We start from the raw sequence: 23,988 nt of genomic DNA, 5'->3' as shown, positions 1-23,988 counted from the left end.
TCAAACATACATTTGTGTGTGCAGCAGAGGAAGAAATATTCTCCCCAGCTTAGCTTTGTGGAGTCTGTGCTCCTAACAGAGGATATATTTTTGTATCCCATATTGGCCTAACTTGAGTAAGATTCAAGGCGATTTTTTTCAGCCCTGGCTCTTCTGCCTCCACCACAAGGTTGCCCCAATCCTACAATGCTCAGCAGGAAACAGACCCTGCTTTGTAAGAGCCTGGTGACCGCGTCAGCACCGTGACCCTCCTGCAGCTCCCCGGGAGACAGCTCTTGGAGGGTAGTTGCTGAGAAGCTGCTTGGGGCTCATGGCGTGACTCAGACCCCTGGCATCGCACTGCTTCAGAAGAAGGGGAGTGTGTCAGAGGACTTTTGTCATCAGAATAGACTCCTACAGTAATTATAATGTGGTGTTTGTACCTGAACTTGTCTGTGTTGGCAAAGTTTGGAGAGGTCCTTGTGAGGACCCAGAGTTCTAGTGGATGGATGTCCACCGAGACTGTAGAACGTTCCACACCTTCTTGTCCCTGCCCTTCCATCCACTGGATTCCCTCCAGGACCGAGTAGGGTACAGTTTCCTTTCCCATACCTCGTTTGTGAGTGTGTTCCTAGAAAGGCTAATTTGGGACACCCTCTCCTGAGGGCACCTGGCTGTGGCTCCCACTGTCAGAACCCACAGCCAGAGGTCAGAATCCACTTGCCCAGGGTTCGAAGGCTCCATGAATCCACGTCACACTTCACTTGTGAAGGTTATGGCTGTGATAAAGAGGTTCCCTGGTCCTGCAGACCCAGGGTGATAGTCAGGGGGAAATAAATGTTTTAGCCACAGCTGATGGGGGTTACGGCTGGGGGAGCACGGACCATGGAGTTTTTGTCACGAGTCCCTTAAACCCTGTTCTAGCAAGGGACTTATTTAGAAAGTGAAATTTTGTGTGTGTTCTGTGATGAGAATGATTCTTCTTTGAACTTAATGTTGAGACACATAAAACAATCTCTTCTCAGTCCTTTCTTTAAAATGCCCTACTGTGAGAATTTGGATTTTGTGATTTTTTTTTTTTTTGGAGAGATTTCCCACTCTCTTGCCGTCCCCAACAGATGAGGAATCTCAACTGACAAGCCTGGACCTGGCCTGCCCCAAGGTCTAGAGATTTGCAGGGGGTGGGGGTCATGCCAGGAAGGGAGCCTGTTGACCTCTCTCCTTCTGCGCCCTCCTCCCTCTTTCCACCTTAGCTTGTCTGCCTTCTTACACTTGTCTTCTGTTCACTAATTCCACCACTGCTCCTCTTTACGGGGGCCTAGGATCTGTTCAGGGGACTGGGACTATGATAGTAGCATCAAAATTAGTTGATAAAAGATGGATGGATCCAAATAAGTAAGCCTCTTGGGGCTCCTCACTGAAGTCGGACCCAGCCTGGGCAGGCAGCCAGGAAGCTGTGGACTGGTCCACAGGCAGTGAAAAGAGGTGGCTTGTGCTCTTGGTTTGGAAAATGTCATCAGGCAAAGGGCTCCCTCCCTGGGGTGAGGATTAGGTCTGATGACAATGGTTTCCCTTCCTCTTTGCAGCCTGCAGCCATGAAATTCCACACCTGGGGTCTCTTATTTGGTGTACTTTCCCTGACTTCCTGTTTCCTAATGTGCAGATTGCAAATATTGTCACTCCTGTGTGTGTGTGTGTGTGAGAGAGAGAGAGAGAGAAGTGGGGGAAGGGAGAGGGAGCGGGAATCTTAAGCAGGCTCCATGCCCAGGACTAAGCCTGCCTGACTCAGGGCTTGATTTCACAGCCCTGAGATCATGACCTGATCTGAAATAAAGAGTCCGACCCTCAATCAACTCCACACGGGCACCCCACAAGTTTTGCAACTCTTTAGGAACTATCCTGAGGGCCATTTTTTTCTCAACAAATTTTTGATCGCTTTCCAGGATTCTGAAGGATTGTCTCTGACCCTTGGTCATCGCGTTTATCACAGCACTGGGGAAGGGAGACAACAGAGTAGAGATGGTGTGCCAGGGGCAGAGCGCATGCAGTTGAAAGCCTGTAGAAGGACTTGGTTTAGTTTACATGGCATTTTTATTTTTAATCCATTGATTTCACTTTAGGAAAAAAAAAAGATTTCTAGACTAATTTGAAAAAGTAAGCGATATCTCAACATGGCGCTCACATTTCTACAACAATCAGCTATAGCTGGGTGACGCTTTCCCCCTAATTTGCTGGGACATTCTTGCCACAGTCCTCACCACTCCCCATTGCTCACCCCTGTCCATGCATGTGTTTATGTGCATCTTTGACCCCTGCAGTAGAGAATCTATCGAATTGTGATTGGGACTTCTGAGTCTCCAGGGTATTACATGTCTAGACCTGTACGCTGCTGATGCTCTATTGCTTCCTATCCTAGCACTAATGGGGGCTGCTCATATCTTGCATAAAAACTTATATCTGGGGGTGCCTGGGTGGCACAGTCAGTTAAGCATTTGAATCTTGGTTTTGGCTCAGGTTGTGATTCAGGGTCATGAGATCGAGTCCCCGTGGGGCTTCAGGATCTTGGGATTGAGCCCCACGTCAGGCTCTGCATGGAGTCTGCTTAAGTTTCTTTGTACCCTCCCCAGCCTGTGAGTGCATGCTCACTTGCTCTCTCTCAAATAAATAAATCTTTTTTTTTTTTTTTTAAAGGTGCCTCACTTCTAAAGAGGGGCAGGAAGGAATGTATGACATCAGAGATTGCAGGAATTTGTTTCTTCTTTGAACTTACCAGTCTGAAGAATTAGTGAAAGGTTAAGTTTGGGGGTAGGGATGAGGATGGAAACTAATAAATGCTACAGTTTCTGCAAAAAGTAATCTACATGTATGTACTTGGCAGGTGAAAGGAAAGCAAGCCAGGATGGATATTTACGACACTCAGACCTTGGGGGTTGTGGTCTTCGGTGGATTCATGGTTGTTTCTGCCATTGGCATCTTCCTCGTGTCAACCTTCTCCATGAAGGAGACGTCCTATGAAGAAGCCCTGGCCAACCAGCGCAAGGAGATGGCGAAAACTCACCACCAGAAAGTGGAGAAGAAGAAGAAGGAGAAAACAGTGGAGAAGAAAGGAAAGACCAAGAAAAAGGAAGATAAACCTAATGGGAAGATACCTGACCATGAGCCAGTCCCCAACATGACCATCCTTCTCAAAGACCCAATGCGGGCACCTGCAGTGGCCGTGGCTCCAACCCCAGTCCAGTCCCCCATGGTCATTGCCCCCATAGCCACGGTACCAGCCATGCCCCAAGAGAAGCTCGCCTCCTCCCCTAAGGACAAAAAGAAAAAGGAGAAAAAAGTGGCAAAGGTGGAACCAGCAGTCAGTTCTGTAGTGAATTCCATCCAAGTTCTTGCCTCCAAGGCTGCCATCTTAGAAACTGCTCCCAAGGAGGTGCCTATGGTGGTTGTGCCCCCAGTGGGTGCCAAGGCCAGTATCCCCGCCACTGGCACTGCACAGGGTAAAAAGGCAGAGGGAGCCCAGAACCAGAGCAAAAAGGCAGAAGGAACCCCCAACCAGGGCAAAAAGGCAGAGGGGGCTCCCAACCAGGGCAAAAAGGCAGAGGGAGCCCAGAATCAGGGCAAAAAGGCAGAGGGAGCCCAGAATCAGGGCAAAAAGGTAGAAGTGGCCCCAAACCAGGGCAAAAAAGCAGAGGGGGCCCAGAATCAAGGCAAAAAGGCAGAAGGAACTCCAAACCAGGGCAAAAAGGCAGAAGCGGCCCCCAACCAAGGCAAAAAGACAGATAGGGCCCCCAACCAGGGCAAAAAGGCAGAGGGAGCTCCCAACCAGGGCAAAAAAGTTGAGGGGGCCCAGAATCAAGGCAAAAAGACAGAAGGGGCACAGAATCAGGGCAAAAAGTCAGAGGGGGCCTCCAACCAGGGCAAAAAGGCAGAGGGGAGCCCCAATCAGGGCAAAAAGGTGGAAGTGGTTCAGAACCAGAGCAAAAAGGTAGAGGGAACCCCCAACCAAGGCAAAAAGGCAGAGGGGTCCCAGAACCAGGGCAAAAAGGCAGAGGGGTCCCAGAACCAGGGCAAAAAGGCTGAGGGGACCCAGAACCAGGGCAAAAAGGCAGAAGTGGCCCAGAACCAGGGCAAAAAGGCCGAGGGGGCCCCTAACCAGGGCAAAAAGGAGGGAACCCCAAACCAGGGCAAAAAGGCAGAGGGGACCCCCAACCAGGGTAAAAAGGCAGAGGGGGGCCCCAACCAGGGCAAAAAGGAAGGAACCCCAAACCAGGGCAAAAAGACAGAAGGGACCCCCAACCAGGGCAAAAAGACAGAGGGGGCCCAGAATCAAGGCAAAAAGGCTGAGGGGGGCCAGAATCAGGGCAAAAAAGCTGAGGGGGCCCAGAATCAGGGCAAAAAAGCCGAGGGGGCCCAGAATCAGGGCAAAAAGGCAGATTCCGTTGCTAATCAGGGCACAAAGGCAGAGGGTGTTGTGAGCCAGGGGAAAAAAGCAGAGGGGGCCCCCAATCAAGGCAAAAAGGCAGAGGGAACCTCAAACCAGGGCAAAAAGTCAGAAGGGTCCCCCAACCAGGGCAAAAAGGTGGATGCGTCTGTCAATCAGGGTAAAAAGGCAGAGTCAGCTCCTATCCAAGGCAAAAATGCAGATATGGTCCAGAGCCAAGATGCACCAAAGCAAGAAGCTCCTGCGAAGAAGAAGTCTGGTTCAAAGAAGAAAGGTGAGCCTGGTAAGTAGTTCTGATATCTCTGTGAACTTGGTGGGGGAAGCTATCCTTCAGTAGCCTATGGATTCATTCTGGGGGAGCCTTATGTATCAGTTAGCTGTTGCCATAGCAGAGCTGCATAACAAACATTCCAGAATTTGGTAGCTTACACCAGCAGTCATTTATTCATGTTCATGCTTCTGTTGAACTGGCTGAAGGTTGACTGATCTGGGTTGTCTCTGCTGAGTGGCTCATGTTTTGGCTCCTTGCTGCAGGTTGAACCTCAGTCTGTTGCACATGGGTTCCTTCTGGGCTCTAGCCTGAGGCCTCAGGGATTCTGGAGGGCAGAAGCCCTTCTCATGGTGATGGCAGAGCTGTGAAAGGATACATTTCAAGCCAGCATCCTGTTGGCCCGAGCAAGTCATGTGACCAAGCCAGCAGCAAGGGACAGGAAGCCCACTTTCTCCAGTGGGCCAGACTGCTACATGGCGTTGGAAAAGGTGTGAGGAAAAGAAAGGAATTGGGAATAGTAATTCCATCTGCCATGCAGTCTGGAACACTTCTGTGTCTGGGCAGATCTTCGAGGCCTGTGTTCTACCAGCCCGTTCTGTCGCTAACCTCACGTGGTACTCATGTCTGTGTGTTTGTTAAATGAATAATGGCAGGGTGTTTTAAAGGAGCGGTGGCATCCAACCCCACCCCACCCCCAGTTTTTCCTCTTCCCTATCCCAGTTACTTAGTGGGTCATTTTATGTACTTCTCAGATAATACAAGATAATACAGAACAGTAATTTTCTGTTATGTTTTGAGTGCATATTACTAGAGAAATTGGGCCAGTGAGTTCCGGTTTCATGTTCATCATTCATTTGATACGGTAGTCTTGCATTTTCTATTCTTTCTTTCTTTCTCCTCCCCCTTTTTTTTAAAGGTCTTTGAATAGGGGTGCCTGGCTGGCTCAGCTGGTAGAGCATGCGACTCTTGATCTCAGGGTCATGAGTTTGAGCCCCATGTTGGGCATGGAGCCCACTTAAAAAAAAAAAAAAAAAGACTGACTAGTCATTAGTTGTTTTGGAAAATTAATTGCATTTGTCTTAATGAGGCATCTTAGGAGATCTGAAATGTGTGGGCCTGTGCTTGGTAGCGCAAGGCCTTGTGTTTTTAGCTGGGTTTCCCTTTCTTACCCCTTTGTGAAGCTACATTCACTTTTTCCAGGTTTCCTCCTCCCCCAGCTTTGGGGGGGTATACCTTGTGAGGGGACCCTGTGCTGTGTGAGCAGCTCCAGGCTCCTGCTGAAGGTCAAGGATCAGCCCACCTGGCCACACGGGTCGGATCAGCCTTCCAAAGCCGTTTGAAAATCCAGATATTTAGCATCAGTCTGCCTCTGCACGCTGGAGGAAAGGCACACTGTCTTGTCTTTAAAGTGGTGTTCCACTTGACCCAGGAACAGGGTACTTGAGGCATGAAGACAGGGAGGGAACCAAGAACTGGCCTGTGTTCTGTAAAGCATGAGGTATGCTCAGAATAGAGCTTGCTATATTGTTACTGTGTTCGGCTTTAGACATGAAGTAAGGCATGGAATAGGTGCTTATGTTAGGAAGGAGGGCAAATGGTACTAATTTCCAGGTAATAGAGAGCCTTGTTTGGAGGAGGACCTAACTTTCTGACCTGTGTGAGCCCACATGGCAGCTTGCTGGTGTACAAAGCAATTCGGACAGAGAAAAGAAATACCATGGCTGGGATAAGAAAGATGAAATACTATGGAATGTGGCCAGTGCACCTGAGCCTGGCATTTGATGGACTTTTGATTGATTTGAATGCAACCCTCGACTAGCTCTCTGGTGCCCACAGTTCAAACTTCATGGCCCTGGAGCCCTCCCTGGCCTGAGCCAGGGTCTCCTCTATTCAGAGAAGGAACTCCTTCCTTTCCCTAAGCTTCTGCTCCTCCTCAGCAGGCAGCATCCCCCCAGTAGCCTAGGCTCCCCAGTTTCTGGATGCCCAGGGCCAGCCCAGCCCAAGTTGTACCCTTGAGTGCACAGGACCCTGGAGAAACTGGGGGTGGACAGGCCATGAACAGACACCCAGAAGCTCACCCGCAGCCCACAGACTAGAAGGTCAAAGGCAGGTGGCCAGGGCTGACTGCTGCCCCCTGAGCCAATGGAGGACCATGGGATGTGTAGTATGACTGCATGAAAAGAACGTGGTCTGCTTTCCACTAGACAACACGGTCATGGCTGCAAGACCAGAGCCACAAATGCTAAATATGAGTCCGATTAATTCTGGAGCACGAAACTCCATGTATGAGAGGTCATTGCAGCAGAAGGCTGAGCCCCACTCTGTAGGCAACTGGGAAAATCCATGCTGTCCATGGACTTGTTCTTCAGACCCTCAGTCTCCACAGCTTCTGGCTAATTAGAAACACAGAAAGAAACCAGATTTGCCAGAGAGGCAGGAATATCACTGCAAATGCCTCAAGGCTCCCAGAGTGGAGAAGGGTCTGGATGGCTCATCACTGACCTCTGACTTCAGAGTGCTTCCTCAGAGCAAGTCCTGAACTGCATGTCTGTATTTGGGAACACCAGACCCCCAAACTAAGGACAAAACACACACCTCACTCATTCTACCCTTGGGCCCACGATCACTTACAGATAAGAGGAGTGAAGCCGCTGGAAGCCAGCAGAGACACACCATCTTGCCCTGGCAGGGACTCAAGAGGTCCTTACTGTTCCCCTCCCCTACACCCCCATCTAGCAAGCTCTGGTCCTGAGACCAATGGCATTAGCGTCTCTTGGGAGCTGGTTAGAAAAATGCAGAGTCTCAGGCTCCACCCAGAACTACCGAGTCAGACTCCCTCTGGACAAATTCTGCAGGTGATTCATCCGCATGGCAAAGCTGAGGAAGCACTGCACTGGGGGAAGTTTCCAGAATTTCTGAACACAGACTGTCTTAGGAATAGTTGGTATTGGCGCACAGAGTGGTCTGCATCTGCCCCAGGGGGTGGGGGTTGGGGTTGGACTCGAAGATGGCTCTCCACCCAACCACAGGAACACAAGGCTGAGATCCCACCGTGCACACTTGGGAAAATGAAAAACGAAGTGTTAGTTTCTACCCCATGTCCCTAGACTCTCATGCTCCCTCTGAAGAATGAAGAAATTCACCTCTCAGGTATCCTATCTCCACTGTACATGATACTGTCTGTGGCTGGCGCTTCCTTCTGTGTGTCTCTGACCATCTATGCCACTGCTTTTGCGGCGAAGTGCCCCCTCTTGGCCTTTGCAGTCTTCTCATTGCAACATCGGAGAGAAGTCCCATCTCCCATCATCCAGGCCGATCCATGTTAGTTTTGGCTGTCTTGATGTTTTCCAGGGTTTGCTTTCTTTTTAAATTAAGTTTAATTCATCGAGCCCTTACATTTTTAGAGGGGTCCAGTCTAAGCAGACTCTTGCAAATCTTAAACATGCTGCCCGAGACCAGAACATTTCTTCCCCCCTGTTGACATGATGCTCCCTCCCCTCACTGGTCTGTAGTCACCTGTCACCCGTGGCTGCCTTCCCTGGATTGTGCAGGGAAGGGATGTGCAGGGAAGGGCATGGCCACCTGCACAGTCAGTTCTTTTGGACACTGCTGTTCTCAGCCAGAGCAACCAGGAGAGGAGAGGCCTGTGAAAATGAGCACGTCTCTGCAGCCCTTTGTTAGCACCACGCAGCTCATCTCGTGCCATGTTCTGTCTGCCTATATCCCGAGTGGCGTGGGGCATGGCCCCATTGTCCTCCTTATCCCAGTGCGATGTGACAAGTGAGGTCATGGAAGCTGCGGCCAGCCCATGGCACGTGGCAGATCAGCAAAACCTGCAAAACGTGCCCCGGAGCTGGGGGCACCACAGACGAGGGTGTGTCCGCAGTTGTCACCAGGTGGGCCCAGCAGGGTCCTTGCCGACAGGCACCCCAGAGAGAGACAGGGCAGGTGTGGAGGCGGACTCGGGACGTGCTTCTACAGGCCCAGCTTGGAGCTCTTCCAGCACTTCCGATCTGTTTTTCCTACAAGAACAAATCAGGGCCACGTGGCAGCTTTTACTGCTTGTCATGGCCATTTTTGACAGTGAACACCTGCCTTCTAATCCATGCTTTAAAAATGTATTATTGTATAAATAACGTCCTTCCAGCAAACAAAATACGAGCAATACAGAAGTGTGGAAGGTGAAAGACCGAGTCTTTCCACTCCATGCCTCTCCTCACCCTTTCCCGGGGGAGCCCGGGAGACGTTCTGCTCAATACCGCAGCACACCCAGATGGGGCCTGCGGGGCACACAGCTTGGGGGGCTTGCTTTGCTTACCAGGGTACTGGTGACATCGTTTCCTACTGTACCTATGGGGCTGCTCCCTCCAGCTCCATCCTGCTTCAAAGCAGCAATGTCTCGTTTGTTTATTTATTTATTTATTTATTTATTTAAAGATTTTATTTATCAGAGGGGGGGGGGAGAGAGCGAGCACAGGCAGACAGAATGGCAGGCAGAGGCAGAGGGAGAAGCAGGCTCCCTGCTGAGCAAGGAGCCCGATGTGGGACTCGATCCCAGGACGCTGGGATCATGACCTGAGCTGAAGGCAGCTGCTTAACCAACTGAGCCACCCAGGCGTCCCTCATTTGTTTATTTAAATGATATTTACTAGTGTGTGGTTTTTTTGGAAGGTGGATTTCTTTTTTTTTTTTTTTACAATTTCAGAGAGAGTGAGTGGGGAGAGGGGTAGAGGGAGAGGATCTCCAGCAGACTACACTCAGCAGTCCAAGAGGCAGGGCTCGATCTCATGACCCTGAGATCGTGACCTGAGCTGAAACCAGGAGTCGGGTGCTCACCTGACCAAGCCACCCAGGCACCCCAAGAGTCAGCACCATGAATGCCATGGTGACGTATGTGTGTTAAAGTGTGAGCAGCTCTTTAGATACGGCATGGCCAAGTGGAAAGGCAGGTGCATTTTTAATTTAGGAGGACAGTGCTACATCACTCCCCAAAGACATTTCACGATTTCCTGTTCTCGCAGAGTGGTGACAGGCCCACATGAGTGTTTCCCAGAGCCTTGCACCCGACTTGACCTGTCCCATGGTGCTGTAGGAATAGCGATCACTTCAGGGGAGCATGAGAAACCCAGGGGTGCAATAAAGAGAAGGCACAGATTCCTTTCTTATCATTGGCAGAAGAGGGAGCTCAGGGAACCGCAGAGAAGTAGCTATTTCCCCGCAACTAAAGCTCCGAGTGTGTGCAGCCTGCTTGCAGGCCTCGGCTGGCTCATTCTCCTGTTCGGTGTTTATTAGGAAAAGCTGTGGACCTCTTACAGGAAGTGCATTGTGTACCTGGTGGTGGTTTCTTGAAAATCTGTTTTTGCCCTCGGGCTCCGTCTTTACAGTACTTCTGCCAGCCTGCCTGCCCTGGGCTGCACGGGTGCTAACAGGCTGGTGAGCGGACGCTTTTTAGGTGAGCTGTTTCATCCCAGCGCCTGGAAGGGAGTCCAGGTTTGCACACTGCAGGCCTGGCCCCCCGATAAAGCAAAGACAGTCTTGGGGAATGTGGGGTGCTCATCTGCACACACTCCACACTGTCCGGCTTCTGCTGGAGTTCGGCATGCACACTGCTACTGCTGAGTGGGGCCCTCCCCTCCGGCACTGGCTTCAGCAGGGACCCCCTCCCTTGTCTGCGGCCTGTGTGCCCTGGGGTCAGAAGCTCATCGAGTCAGAGCCCAGGGGATCCCGGCCCACCTGCAGAAGGTAGAACCCGCTTTCAGACACCCCACAGTGACCCTGTTACACATACACACACACAAGTTCATGTGAGTGACAGGACCGTGGGTAAATTTTAGTTACCTTTCCTTTGCTTTCTGCATTTTCCATTTTTTTCGTGACCTACGTTATTTTTTAGATGGAAAATTAAAAAAAACAAACTCCATTATTTGTCTGTGAGGCAAATAAACAGGCACTCACTGTACCAAGTGGAACTCCTCACCTTTCAGGCACCGTGAGGCAGCCCAGCCCTAATCATAGGTCCCTTGAGCATCTTCCAAGCATCAGAAAGGAATGCTGCTCCTTCAGGGGTCGTCCAGGTCAAGGGAGGAAAGTGACCAGTTCTCCTCAGGCACATCCCAGCCCCTGGGTGCCCAGTGCATTGTCATGAACTGAGCTGAGATGGAGTTAGTGGCTCCCACATCTGTTAAACTGGCAGGATCTTGGGGGAGGTGGGGGAGGCTCAGCTCCATATGGCGCAATCCCTCCCCCACCCCTGGCCTCTCTTCCCAGAGCAGGCAAAAATGCACAAATAGGAGCATGTTCTTTAATCTAATGAAGCAGGGGTCACCAGAGGTCAGGGCAGATAGGGAAGAATTTTCAGACACACTAGGGAAACTTTGCTGAAGGGGTCTGTAGCTTAGCAGAGGCCCTAATCTTAAACCATGTGACTTGATAGGTGTGACACCCCTTTCTTCCCACAATCCCACCCCCCCAGCACCTCCCACAATGACCTCCTTGCACTGTGTGTTTGCTGGGTCACCACCAGGAACGTGACACTATTGTTCTCAACCAGATACTTGGTTAGGCATGTGGTTTATGAAGCTCCTTTCCATGCATTTATCCCCTTATAGGTTTGTAATGTGGATTTGTAGGTTTACGTGCTTTTCCAAAAGCCGAAACCGAAGTTCAGCTCTCTTTTTTGAGACTTCCCAGAAGTCACATGGACAGCAGATGGTGGCAGGGACAGCCTCAAGCCTTCATGCCTCCATTTGAGGCCCCTCTCAGGCCAGGCCCAGCCCTCCTCGGCAGCCTCTCTTCAGCCCCTTAGGGCTGGGGTATAGACAGGTGTGTATTGAGATTGGGTCTGATACTCTTTTCTTATGAACTGTTTTTCAGGGTTTGAAGCTCTGAAATCTCTGTAGGGCTTTTGAGCCTTTGTTCACTTTCTGTGTAAGTTCTTCAAACCAAAATTTTCTTTTTTGAAAGAACAAAAGCATTGCTTCGGGAAGGAGCCGAATCAGTATGGCACTGCCATGTCTTAGAGAAGTTGCTGGATGACATTTTTCCAGAACTCTCCATTCAGTCATCTTAAAACATGGCAGTGCTGGCGCTCCCGAGGCCACCCTGAGGCAGCTGCGGTCAGGAAGCCCACAGGTGCACAAATCTTGTCTTTTCTGCTAAAAATCTCGATCATTATTTAAGTAAGGCGTGTTCTCCTTGGACCACCTACATGCCTGAGGAAGCCTGCGGAAGGATCTTGCCCAGAAGTCCTACAGGGCTTGTCTTTCTTTAAGAAGTACTGTGATGTTTCTCTTCTCTCTCTCTCTTTTTTTCCTCTGGGTATAAACTGGATTTTGTTGAAATTTGGAGGAAAAAAGTATAATGAGTAAAAGTCATTTAATCTATGGGATTTTTAAATTCCATGAGGTATTATTCAACACACAGCCTCTGGGATTTGTTAAGATTACTTTTTTTCTTCAAAGTGAAAGGCCGGATTCAAAGGCCCCCAGATTGGGCTGCTCTGAATATTTTTGGTACTTTGTTCCATACAGTTAAAATGCCAGATATTAGTGTCTGTGGCAGACAAGGAGCATGGCTGCTTCTCTGGGGATTGGATTGGGAGGGCAGGGTGGCCGCTGGGCAGTGGCGGACTTCGCAGCCTGAGCTGGGCGTAGGGTGTGTGCGTGCTGCCCAGGAGCCGCTGCCCCTTGCCTCCAGTGCAGTCATTGGATCTTCCGTCCGGGGCCTTGTAAGGGCTGCTTTCCCGCAAACTCATATGAGGACCCTTCGCAGCCTCCACCCCACAGTTTGAAGCCAGTGGGAAGACTGCCGACATGCTGGCCAGTCCCACATCTCTAGAGAAGGGTGTGCTTGCTGGCTTCTCTGTGGTGTTGTGGGGGTGCCCTTTGTATGTGGGCCAGCAGGAGTCAGGAGTTTGTCTCCGTCTCTAAGTCAGATGGTTGCTTGTGCAGTGGTGGGCTTCAAGGAGGCACAGGGGAGCCCTTCCTGGGGCCTTCAATCCGAGTTTGGTTCAGGATTGGGGATGTCAGGGCCTGGAGGTCCTGAGGTTGGGGTCTGGCTTCCTGCAGTAGAGCCATGCGGGGCCACTGGCCTACACTGTTGGGGTGGCCCTTGTGCAACATCTGGACGCAGCAGCCATTTGGCCTGCATCTGTGTGTCTGAGATAGGACAGGCCTGCAGAACTGGCCTGGATGTTCCCTGAGCAAACGAGTGTTTCTGCTACTGGAGTTCTCTCTCAGCCCCCTACACCTCACCCCCGGGGCAGGTTCCACTGGCAGAGTCCCTAGATTGACACCTGGGCCTCTGTCCCCCTAGCACAGCTTCTTCAGTGTCCTTGAGCCACCACCCCCACGCCCCCGGGATTTTCCCTCCTCTGCCCCTGCCTCCCGCCTTGTCCCCGCCATGTGTACAGGCACAGACCTTTCTCCCTACTGGCCGTGCTCCTTGTCTATGAGATAGAATCCAGATCCTTGGGACCTAGGAAGACATAGACCCACTCTAGTCTCCCTTCCCTCTGCTCTGAAGAGCAAGGCCCTTCCAAGCCTCGTTGCTTGTCCTGCTGCCCCCACCTTGAGCCAGCCCTCGCCTTCTTGGCTGAAGCATCTCCTGCTTTGAAATCTCTCCTGGCACCACGGCTGCAGTTGCTTCCTTGGCAGCACGCCCTCCCCACGTTCCTCTTATGTGGATTGGCTTCGTGGTGCCCACGCGTCCCATGTCTCCTCTGCCTCTTAGCTGGTGCTTCCACCTCCAACTTACCCTCCAGGCCCAGCAGTTTGCTGGCTGTCAGGTATACCACGTGAGCATACTGTGGATGGTGACCGCTGGGACCGGCCCACCCTGGGCAGCCTGCACCCACCGCTGACATTGAGCTGTTGCATGGCCTGGGCCTTCATTCCCTCACTGATGAGCAGCTGTTGGCACCGCCCTGCTGGTGGAATTAGCTAGACGTGCACTGGGCAGGAGCTGGAACGTTTCAGTAACTGGACACCAAGAGGGGCTGCTGCCGACGCGGTGCTGGGCCATGGAGCCCTGTAGGGTCCTAAGCACTGACACTGGCTGCTGGGGATCCCAGTAGTTACACGAAGAGAAAACTGTCCACAGAGGATCCCGTAGTTGACAGCACAAAGACACTCCTAAGAGGCTGTTTGCAAGACCAGTTTAATTTTTGGTGACTAAAGCTCCCAACAGGGCCACAGAAGGGCACCTTATTTTGGAATTGGAGGTGTTAACGCACATTATCTAGTGGCTCGTGCTCCTTGGCTGGGGGCCTGGCGGGGGCAGAGGCCTCCTTGCTTTAATAAACATGAGAGGGTGCAAATGGAGCCGTGCCCCCCATGCTCCCTGCCCACACAAGGCGGGAGCCACAGGGTCTTTGGGCTGTGCCACTCTGTCTGTGGGCCTGGCTCCTGGGCACCACCTTTGTGTGACCTCTCTATTCCTTTGGTGGGAGTCAGAGGAAGGGTTGAGTCCCTTTAGCCCCCCTGAGCCCCTCCCTTTGTGCATTGCCTCTTTTGGGGACCGGGTGTGGTGGGGCCTGGGACCCTTCTGTGACTAGGGCTTGAAGGTGGCCCCGCTGGTTGATTCTGTGGTGCTTTTTATGCTGGGTGTTGTTCCAAACGTGTTGGGATTTAATCTTTGCAATGAGGCTGTGAGAAAGGAAAGATTATTACCCCATTTTGAAGATGAGGGAACTGAGGCCATGGGAGGTGAAGCAACTTGCCCAAGGACACACAGGCAGGCAGGAGCTGAGCTGAAATTTGAGCCCAGGTCACCTGGCTCAGGGCCCTTTTTCTGACCATGCTGTCCTATAGCCTGAGGGCAGAGGTGACTTGCAGGCTAGACCTGGCCCACAGATGTGTTCAACGCCACAGTGGTTTGATTAATTTCTTTTTCATTGAGGTAGCTGTCAGCAGTAAAGGTCTGGAGGTGACCCATAAAAAGATCTCGTTTCTGGCTTTCCCTGGCAAGTCCACATCTCTGAGAGGACTGCATGGGAGCCATCCCCCAGAGGACAAGGAACGCGTCTGTGGTTACCTCGCTCAGGAGGTCACTACCCCCACCCCACCCCGAGTCAGACCGGTGCCATTCTTGCAGGGCCTGGCCCCTGGGGCTGTTCACTGGGTCTCCTGCTGGATGGGTCTGGATTACTTCAGAGCCACCGATGAGATACTGATCCTGTCTCCCCACTCCTTGCTTTCCTGCTGCGTCCTTCCTCAAGGCCGCCCTGGCATTTCAGACTCACAGAGGTGGGCAAAGCACAGGACCATGAAGGAACAGGCCCTCGAGAAGCTGACCCCACTAGGATTCACTGTCTCATGGTCTTTAGCAAGTCGGCTACCTAATGGACGAGACGTTGGTCTTCGACAAGTTTTAGTGCCTTAAGATCTCATGGTCCTGAGGATTGTTTCTAGTCTTCACATAATTGCTGGAGATGCACAGCGCACGGGCGTGGGTTAGCTTGTTAGCACCTTTTTTGTTGCAGGGAGTCCGCTTGCCCATTTCCCAGACACGGACATCAAAATGAGCTTAGTGCCACTGGTTTGGTGAGAGGATCTTGAAATGCAGAAGTGAATGCAACTCACATGGGGTCCCCACGTTCTGGTTTCTACTTCCAAGTGCTTTTTTCTTTCATTTTTACTTCCCCAGCTCTGGGGAGAGTAAAGACGGCACCATTCTTACCTAAAAAACTGAATGGAAAATTGTAAAGTTGTGGCTCCCTAAATATTTAAAGGGGGCATCCATATGAACACAGGGACTACTATGGAAGTTTCTGTGGGGAGATTGGGCAAGGGGCAGGGGAGAGTTCAGTGTTGCTGTACGTAGCTTCGGATTGTTCAGTTGTTCAAGTGAACCAATGGCTTGGTTCCCTGATAAATCTAATAAAATTTAGTACAATCGGATTAAGAAGTTTGCATAAAGGTGAATGGCGCTTACAGAACACCCTTGGGAACATTCTGGGGTCTGTCTCCCTGGCCCTCCAGGAGGGTGCGCAGTCTGTCGAGACTGCCGAGTCTGTGAGGAAGCAGATCCATGGCAAAAATTAATCTATTAAAAATCTATTATATTTTATTGAACCCAGTTTGCCCCAAGTAGTATCATTTCAACATGCAGTCGATACGGAAAATCATTACAGATGTTTTACATTCTTTTTTTCCCCCTATACCAAGCCTTCAAAACCTGAGGTGCACTTGTACCTTGTAGCACACCTGGGTTCATGACAGCCGCATTTCAAGGGCCCAGGGGCCCTGCGTGGCTGGTGGCTGGTAGCTGGCATGGTGGGACAGTGCAGGAAGGGGGGACACTGTGCAGGGCTTGGCCTCAGAGGGGCTGTCCTGCCCTGTCTGACCCCAGCTGTGTCTTTGAAGAGTGGATGTCCCTCTTCTGGAAAACCTTAGCAGTAAGCATCTTTCTACAGGCTGAGGGGGAAACGCGGGGTGGGGGCGGGGGCTGTAAACCAAAATGCTAACGGTGGGGTTTTCTTCTAGTAGCAAACTCTAGAGGGGGGCTTTGCTTCTATTTTGGCTCTGCTGTAGTCAGAATGCTTTTTCTCGTGTGTATAAGTTTACCACTGAGATTATCTCATACACATATCTCAGTGAAAAGAAGAAAGGCTGAAGGGAGCGCGCACCCCACCCCCGCTTCATTTTCGTGACACCCTCGAGCTCTTACGTCTTTCAGCGTGGTTATTTTTACTCTCTCCAGCTTCACGGGGGTAAGAAATGCTACAACGAAGGTGCTCATAGCAACCAGCTCGCCCACACCCCACATTCCCCCCATTAAGGTATCATGCTAATTGCTTTGACTTGCGATGAAAATATTATGACTAGTCAGTGAAAATATTGTGACAGGCTAGAGAACTTAGGGTTGCCATGGAAACCTTCCCCATTCTTTGTCCTCAGTGAGGTGGGCTTAGGCGAAGGTGCCTCGGCAGGCCAACCTCTCTCTCTTATGTCACTCTTCTGCGACACCCCAGTCAGTGGGCTGTGGGGCAGATCCAGGCATTTCGGAGCAGGGGTGCTGCCAGGTGGGGCACCTCGGGTTTCCCTATCCTGTCTTCAAGGCTGCATGAGAGCCTGCAGAGTGTGTGTGTGTGTGTGTGTGTGTGTGTGTGTGAGAGAGGGGACATCAGGAGCACTGCAGAAGTGACAGGTGGCTGTTGGCCCCTGACTCTGCCCTGCTGGAGCTCACTTACAGCCTGACAATTGGGCAGGTCCATTGTGAAAAGAACCAACCTCCCCTCTCCTAAAACCGGTCTTGGACTTCATGAAGCCGGAAATAGTGTTTGAACCCGGATGTGTGCGAAGAGCTTCCTTTTCCCCTGGACCACCGAGATGCAACCTGAGAGGCAGGAACCTTTGCTTTCCATCCTCCTCTCCTGACCACTGGGTTGTGGCTGTGAGGTCTTTGTGTATGAGGGGTCGTGGGGCCATAGGACTCAGTCATGGCTAAGGGCTAAACCTTGCTGGGCTGTGCAGGGCAAGAACTGGACCAAGCAGTTGGCTGGAAAAAGAAGGAAGGAAAAAAGCACCTTTGGGGAAAGTATGCCTTGCTTAATTCTGCTCAGTTTGATAATAAAATGTGGGGTGGCATCTTCCCTAGTCCAGGATAACATCCTTTCTTTCCTCAGGGACCTCTCCCCCTCTGCTCTCTTTGGGCACTTGGGAGGATGGTGGAGGACCTGTAGTGTGGTCTGCTTCTCAGTTCTCCGAAAAAGCGTGAGGTACCCATGGAGGCTCTGCCCTTAGCCTGCACAGCCCCAGCAGCCGGGAGGCCTTGGCTCAGCCTGGCTCCCTGCTGCTCTGAGGCAGAACCAGCTTGGTTGCTGGGGTCTGAGGGTAAGTCCCTGCTCCTTCTCTCTCACTGCACAGGGCCCCCGGATTCCGACAGCCCTCTCTACCTCCCCTACAAGACGCTGGTGTCCACGGTTGGAAGCATGGTGTTCAACGAGGGGGAGGCCCAGCGGCTCATTGAGATCCTGTCCGAGAAGGCTGGCGTCATTCAGGACACCTGGCATAAGGTGGACCTACCCTCCTACTCTTCCCTTAGGGGCCGGCAAGTTGCAGTTCTCAGCTGGGACCCCAGCCTCGCTTGAATGGTCCCGGGTGGGCTGGCCACGAGCAGCTTGCTTAGCTGCACAGAGGTCCTGAAACAGCCTCCGCTTGCCTATCTCAGCAGAAGCCTGCCACCCCTTCACAGGCTGCATGAATCACCCCATTACGCTTCGGCTTCTGCCTCAACCCGGCCACCAGCCTAGCCACAGAAACAAGAAGGCCATTTCAGGCCAGGGCCCGGGTCTGGTTCCAGATGCCTGAGGGTGAACAAGGCAGCAGGGGCCTGGTTGGTTTGTGGCCAGGGCTCTGGGGCAATAAAGATGGTGTAGGGACCAACTGCATGGTGGGGGGCCCTGAAGACTATCTCAGAAACCCCTTTCTCTGCTGCCCCTCCTGCCACTGGGGGCCTTCTCAGAGGCCAGCACCTGCCCGGTGGTGTTGGTGGTGAGTGAGCTGCCCCCAGGAGATGCTGTGTGGCACGCATTTGTTCCTTACCCAAAGTCGGAATTGTAGGTAATTTTGCTAGAGAATTTGTGGCACCTTTGTGGTTAATGAGGTCGGAGTTGATGTATCCTGAGAGCCAGACATGTGAACCCCTGCCCTGAGACCAGCGGGGCTTACTTCCTTCCTGGCCCTCGCCGAGGTGGGCACATTGTATGTCACAGGGGAGCTCCTCGTTCAGTGAGCTTGGGGAGGGAAGGATGTCTCCTGGCATGTGAGCCACTGGATGAGATCAGGAGGACCACTCCTCTAAGAGAACAGGCCCGGACCCACCTCAGGCCACTATCCCCATAGTAGGAGACCTCCCATCCCAAGGTCTCCAGGCTTCAGCTAGCAGCCTGAGGCTTCACATAGCAGCTACAGGTTGGGCACCAAGCTGGGAACGATGGCTCATTGCGCCTCCATGGGGTAGGAAGAGGCCCTGGCCACCATTGGTCCGAGTTTGTGGGAAACTCCATGCTCCTAAAAGCTAGCCCTGAGAACCGAAGCTTTGGTCTAAACAGCTCTTCTGTACAGTGGGCCTAGAGGCCTGGCACCCTGGGTAAGTCGAGGCCGGGGAGCTGTTCCCAGAAGCGTGTGCAGTCAGGTTAGAACCAGCTCATATAGAAGCCCCATCCCACTTGATCAGGCCCCTGCTATCTTGTCGTGGGTCCCAGTCTGACTGCTGGGGTGGGGGGACGTGGCCCCTTGGTTAATGCCACTCTGTGGGTACTTGTAGGCCACTCAGAAGGGCGATCCCGTGGCGATTCTGAAGCGCCAGCTGGAGGAGAAGGAGAAGCTGCTGGCTGCAGAGCATGAAGACGCGGCTGTCGCCAAGAGCAAGCTGAGGGAGCTCAACAAGGTACTGCTGCTTGCATGCCTGTCCTGAGTACCCCCAGGCCCCGGGCCGTGGGAGCGTGGGGTGGCATTCCCACCTTGGCTCCCTGCTTGGGCCTGCCGGCTCACCACTGCCTCCTGCAGTGGTGCATCTGGGAGCCTGATGCCCTGGAGCAGGTTCCACGGTGGTGGCCCCCCTCCCGTAACCATGGGACTAAACACAGGTGGACCTGAAGACGGGGGTTAGGGCCCTCAGGTCGTGATGGGCCATCTTTTTAGGGTATGCACCCTGAAAGGAGGTTGGGCCCAGCAGACACAGTGGTTTTGTTGAGAATGGGAACAAAATCTCGGGAGGGGAGTAAAGGAGCTGCTTTTCTCCCTTCTCTGCTTTCTGTGGAGCGGACCTGCAGGGAAACGGCCAACTCCTTAGTGGCAGCTGACGGCTTGCCCAGGTACCACTTGTACTTCCGGAATGATTGTCATGGGTCCGTGCCGCCCCTGAGGGCTGGGGGCATCATTCACGATGTGTCGGGACACAGGGCATAAGGGGCCACCCCCCCACCCCATGGCTGTCAGAACTCACTGGGCTTCTTCCCTTGCCTTTTTCCTGAAGAGAGCCCTACACACAGTTCAAAGCTGTCTTTTTCAGTAAAATTCTGTGGCTTGCTCTCATCCTCTCACTGCTCACCTGCTTCTCCTGTCCAGGCAGCAGGCCCAGGGACATGGCCCAGGACTGGTGATGTTCCACGCAATCTGGCCTGTGGCCCTTCCTCAGAGCCCCTCCATCTGCTTTTCAAGACTAGTTGGAAACAAGGCAGCCTGAGTTTCTGACCCCAGTTGGAGAGATGTAGCCCTGAGCCAGACAGTGAAGTTTGTGTGGTGGGGAAGGCAAGAGCAGAAGATGAGCCTTCTGGATGGTTCGTCTTGGGTCATGCTCTGCCAGCTGGACAGCACACCACTGGTTAAGTCTGTGGTTTCGGGGAGCCTTCCTTCTGTGTCCTGTTTCCGGACACAGCCATCCCTGTGAAATCTGTTGACACCTCCTCCCTCCCCCAGCCAAATAAAGTTCAAGTGAGAGGAAGTGGGAGCAAGTGTTCCCACAGCTGCTCGGCTGTGCCCGTGTCTGGCCAGCTCTTGTGTCTGCCCCCTTGAATTTAGGGTCAGCTGGAGGTGCGGTGAGTGAATGGGTGCAGCCTCAGACGGTCACAGTGCCCTGTCTCTTCTCCATTCCTGGGGTCTCTAGCCACTGTGGGCCGCAGACGCAAGGGGGGAATGTACCCCACAGGAGCCCCTTAGGTGCTTCCTTCATGCTGGACACTTACTACTCTCTCTCAGTGGTAGCCACTTGGCAAGAATTCCACACCCACAGCGGCAGTCCACCTGTAGACACCCTCCCCACGTCCGGATGCGTTCCAGCTCTCGCCCGATAGAGTAGCTCCCAGTCTACAAGCCACAGAGCTCTGTGAGACACGTGGGGACAGCCGCTGGGTGCTCGTCACCCATCTCGCTCTGAGGCGTCCCTCCAGGCCTGCCTTCCTTTACCATACCCGCCTCCCTGCAGCCCAAGGAGGCCCTCTTGGGCTTCCAAGTGCTAACGTGGTCCTGTGAGAGCCCTCTGCAAGCTCTGCCAGCGGCTCCTCATCCTCACACCGGAGCCTGCACCCCTGAGCTCCCGCTCCATCTGCTCCCCCAACACGTGGCTCTTTGTTGCCGCCCTTGGGCCTCTCCTCCTGCTCCTCTCTTGGCCTCCGAAGCCTTTCACTGCGTGGCTGGCTGGAAATTTCCCTCTTACCCATGAAGATTCCTTTAGCCTCCATCCCTCAAGAAGCCTTCCAGAACCCCATGTTCTTCTCCCAGTGCCACGGAGGCATCACTGCAGTCATGTGTCATTGTATGTCCCCTGTGATCCTAGCCACCTCGCTTGGCTCAGCCTAACAGGCTGCTTGTTAGTGAGTGGCCACTGAGGCCCCGGGCCAGCACATGGCTAGAGGAAGCCTTCCCAGCCCTGGGTGACATATCTCCCCCAGGGCTCTGTGAGATCAGCTGTAAAATGGAGATCGTGACCCCCATCTTACCGAGAGAATGAGTGAGATACTTGTGTGTGTCAGGGGGGATGCGCAGTGGTCTCCCGTTCCTGTAGTAGTCAGTGACGTGTCCCTTGGCGTGGACCTCACACTCCTGTGGGCGCTCTCCCTGGGCAGGGCCAGGAAGATGACTGTGAATGGTGAGGCCATGGGGTCCAAGATGGCCTCAGGGAAGGCTGGGCAACACACGCAGCTCTGAGCCCAGCAGCCACCCCATCAGCCTAGCTCCTCCCCCAGCCTCTGATTTGCTCCCATCCCAGCCCCGGGAGGGACACTCTGGCGCTTAGGGATAGGTCTCCCTGGCAGCCGTGGCCTGGAAAATGAGAGGATTTCCCAATTCTCTGGTCTCCTGCCCAGGAGAGGGATGGGACAGGGGCTGGAACTTGTGAGATGCTTGGTCACCTTGTCACCCAGGCTAGTTGGGCCCATACTGGGTAGTTGTCAGCCTGGGTGGAGGCCCGCCAGTCAGAGAGCACCCGGAGCCCCAGTGGCCTCTTTGCATCAGCCTCCCCACAATTGACACTTCCCATGGCTTCTGGCCATGGCCATTCTTTCAGGAATGACATAGACTCCAGCCAGCCCCTCTCCTACCCTGTGCTCTGCCTCCTCCTGAGGCTTCAGGTCCCTGGCCCAGCATCCTGTGCTCATTATGGGCCTCTGATGCTGAGCAGAGCAGATGCTCCCTAGGCTAGGGGGAGGACAGAGCAGCTGAGCCAGAGACCCAGGCTCCTGCAGGAGCGGGCTGACCCCCTAGTCATGGTGGGATGGGCATTGTCCCTTTCCCCACCCCAGCCATCAAGGCCCTGCCTCTTTGGTCCTGATACAAGCACTCAAGTAGGGCATTCCAGGGCCCAGATGTCCAGGACCCAGCCTAGCCAGCATGCCATCCCCTCAGCAGGGCCTAGCCAGTAGTCCAGGAGACCCCAAGACCATGTGGCATGTTTACACAGCTTCCAGCATCCCCTGCTTTTCACGTGGCCAAGGCCTGACATCAAGACCCCTACTGGTCAGGCCAGTAGGATTTTCCGCAGACCTCTCGTTGTCTCCTGCTGGCTCTCTGCAGTGGCCGACTTAGTGTGTCTGGGAACTCAGGGAGCAGTTAGGTGATGAGGTGATATCTGGGCTGTGAGGACATTGCCCCCCCCCCCCCGCAACAAGCTCCCGAGTTCCCGCTCTCACTTAACTAACCGCCTCTCTGCCCTCTGCGCTCTCCTAGGAGCTGGCCGCAGAGAAGGCTAAGGCCGCAGCCGGGGAGGCCAAGGTGAAGAAGCAGCTCGTGGCCCGGGAACAGGAGATCACGGCTGTGCAGGCGCGCATGCAGGCCAGCTACCGCGAGCACGTGAAGGAAGTGCAGCAGCTGCAGGGCAAGGTGGGCGGGGCTGCGGGACCTGGGCTGTGGGCTGGGGTGGGCGGACCCCGGTGGGCGCTGGAGGACACCTGGTCTTCAGCCTCTGGTCTGGTTTTGGAGGGAGGGGCCGTTTCATTTGGCCAGCTCTGGTCTGCCTGCTGTGCGTGTGTTTCATGTCAACAGTCAGGAAGATAGAAAACAGACTGGAAAGAGCACTGTTTTTTAAAACTGCCTGGTCCTAAGTGGCTCTCGCCACGTCCCATCTCCGGGGTGCTGGTTGGTCAAGCTTTTGGCCTTCATGGGGCTCCACAGTCGTGCTGACTCTGCTTTCTTCACTCAAGGTTGGGAGGACCCCTTGAGGCAAGAGGCATGAGCTGCCTGAGGCCAGCGGGGGCCACTTGCCCAGCCCTGCCTGTGGAGCCCCAGCCCAGAGCCTCGCGCCGCGACTGGCGCTCCATTTGCGGTGGGCTACTGCGTGGCTCGGGTTGCACCCCAGGAAGTCAATGGGCAGGAAACGAGACTCCCTCAGGGCCACTGTCAGCTGTGGCTTGTGGCTCTGTGCTTGGAGTCAGGGCACTTCATCTGGCTTTGTCAGAGGTGGTGTGCTCAGGGCAGGCCTGCGGCCCAGGCCGAGTGCTCGCTGCCTGGAGGCTGTGAACGGGGAGGAGGAGAGGAGAGCGGGGGTGCTTGTGGGGGGTCCCCCTGCCTCTGACGCTGGAACTGTGCAGTTTGGAGGGCTTCTCCTTCCCTCATGTGGAGAAGGTGATACCCTCATTGCCTTTGTGGGCTGGGTTGGGTCCTCACCGGCCGGGCTTCAGAAGCCATCTCTCTCTGACGCCTCTTCATTGGCTTTTTAGATCCGGACTCTGCAGGAGCAGCTGGAGAACGGCCCCAACACACAGCTGGCTCGTCTGCAGCAGGAGAACTCCATCCTGAGGGATGCCTTGAACCAGGCCACAAGCCAGGTGGAGAGCAAGTAAGCCAAGCACCCGCTTCAGACAGCACGAGGACCCGTTTCTGGGGCTCCGGAGCTGGGGAGGGTCCTTCACACCTCCTTCGGGGCTGTGTGGGTGCGCTCCAGCTTCTTACTGGCTGTGGGGCTGGCATGGTGGCCTGCGTAGGTCCCCCACATGAGCAAAGGGGCTTGTGGTGCACTTGCACAGCCACCCTGGTGAGGGCTCCGGCCTGACTCTCCCTCCCTGTCTGGTTCTGAGCGACCAAGCCTTCCGGTGCATGGCTGGCATCCTCATATGTAGTCAAGGCCCCAGGAGAGCTGGCGAGCCCCAGCCTGCCTGTGCCGGGCATCCACACAATCAGGGGCCTCTCAGGTCCTGGCTGGTGCTGGCCTCTGACCTTTCTGGGAAGCAGATCCTCTTCCAGGTCCTTCTTCACAACATCCTGTTAGGAGGCTTTTGAAAATGTCTGATGTTGGTCCAGAATATCAGGGGCTTGCAGATTGTCCAGGATCAGAGTCTGATGGTGATGTGGGCCTGAGCCCCTGG

The 23,988-nt window shown here is 53.6% G+C and overlaps 1 protein-coding gene across 8 annotated transcripts in view; it reads left to right on the top strand.

Moving 5' to 3' along the window:
* Positions 1 to 23,988, top strand: part of RRBP1 (ribosome binding protein 1) — a 63,189-nt gene that overhangs the window by 20,580 nt on the left and 18,621 nt on the right. For 7 of the 8 annotated variants that reach the window (XM_045078435.1, XM_045078439.1, XM_045078438.1 and 4 more), the window contains exons 2-6: positions 2,858 to 4,700; positions 17,555 to 17,703; positions 18,957 to 19,079; positions 22,355 to 22,507; positions 23,344 to 23,462. In XM_045078435.1, the coding sequence (XP_044934370.1) occupies positions 2,879 to 4,700; positions 17,555 to 17,703; positions 18,957 to 19,079; positions 22,355 to 22,507; positions 23,344 to 23,462 (2,366 nt within the window). In that variant the 5' untranslated portion in view covers positions 2,858 to 2,878. The remainder of the gene's footprint in view (positions 1 to 2,857; positions 4,701 to 17,554; positions 17,704 to 18,956; positions 19,080 to 22,354; positions 22,508 to 23,343; positions 23,463 to 23,988) is intronic. The other variant, XM_045078436.1, reaches the window with a different exon arrangement.

This window comes from Mustela putorius, unplaced genomic scaffold (assembly GCF_011764305.1).
Source record: "Mustela putorius furo isolate JIRA1106 unplaced genomic scaffold, ASM1176430v1.1 tig00000253_pilon_pilon_pilon, whole genome shotgun sequence".
Classification (NCBI taxonomy): domain Eukaryota; kingdom Metazoa; phylum Chordata; class Mammalia; order Carnivora; family Mustelidae; genus Mustela; species Mustela putorius.
The sequence above is the reverse complement of the archived record's forward strand: the minus strand, read 5'-3'. Positions and strand labels throughout refer to the sequence as shown.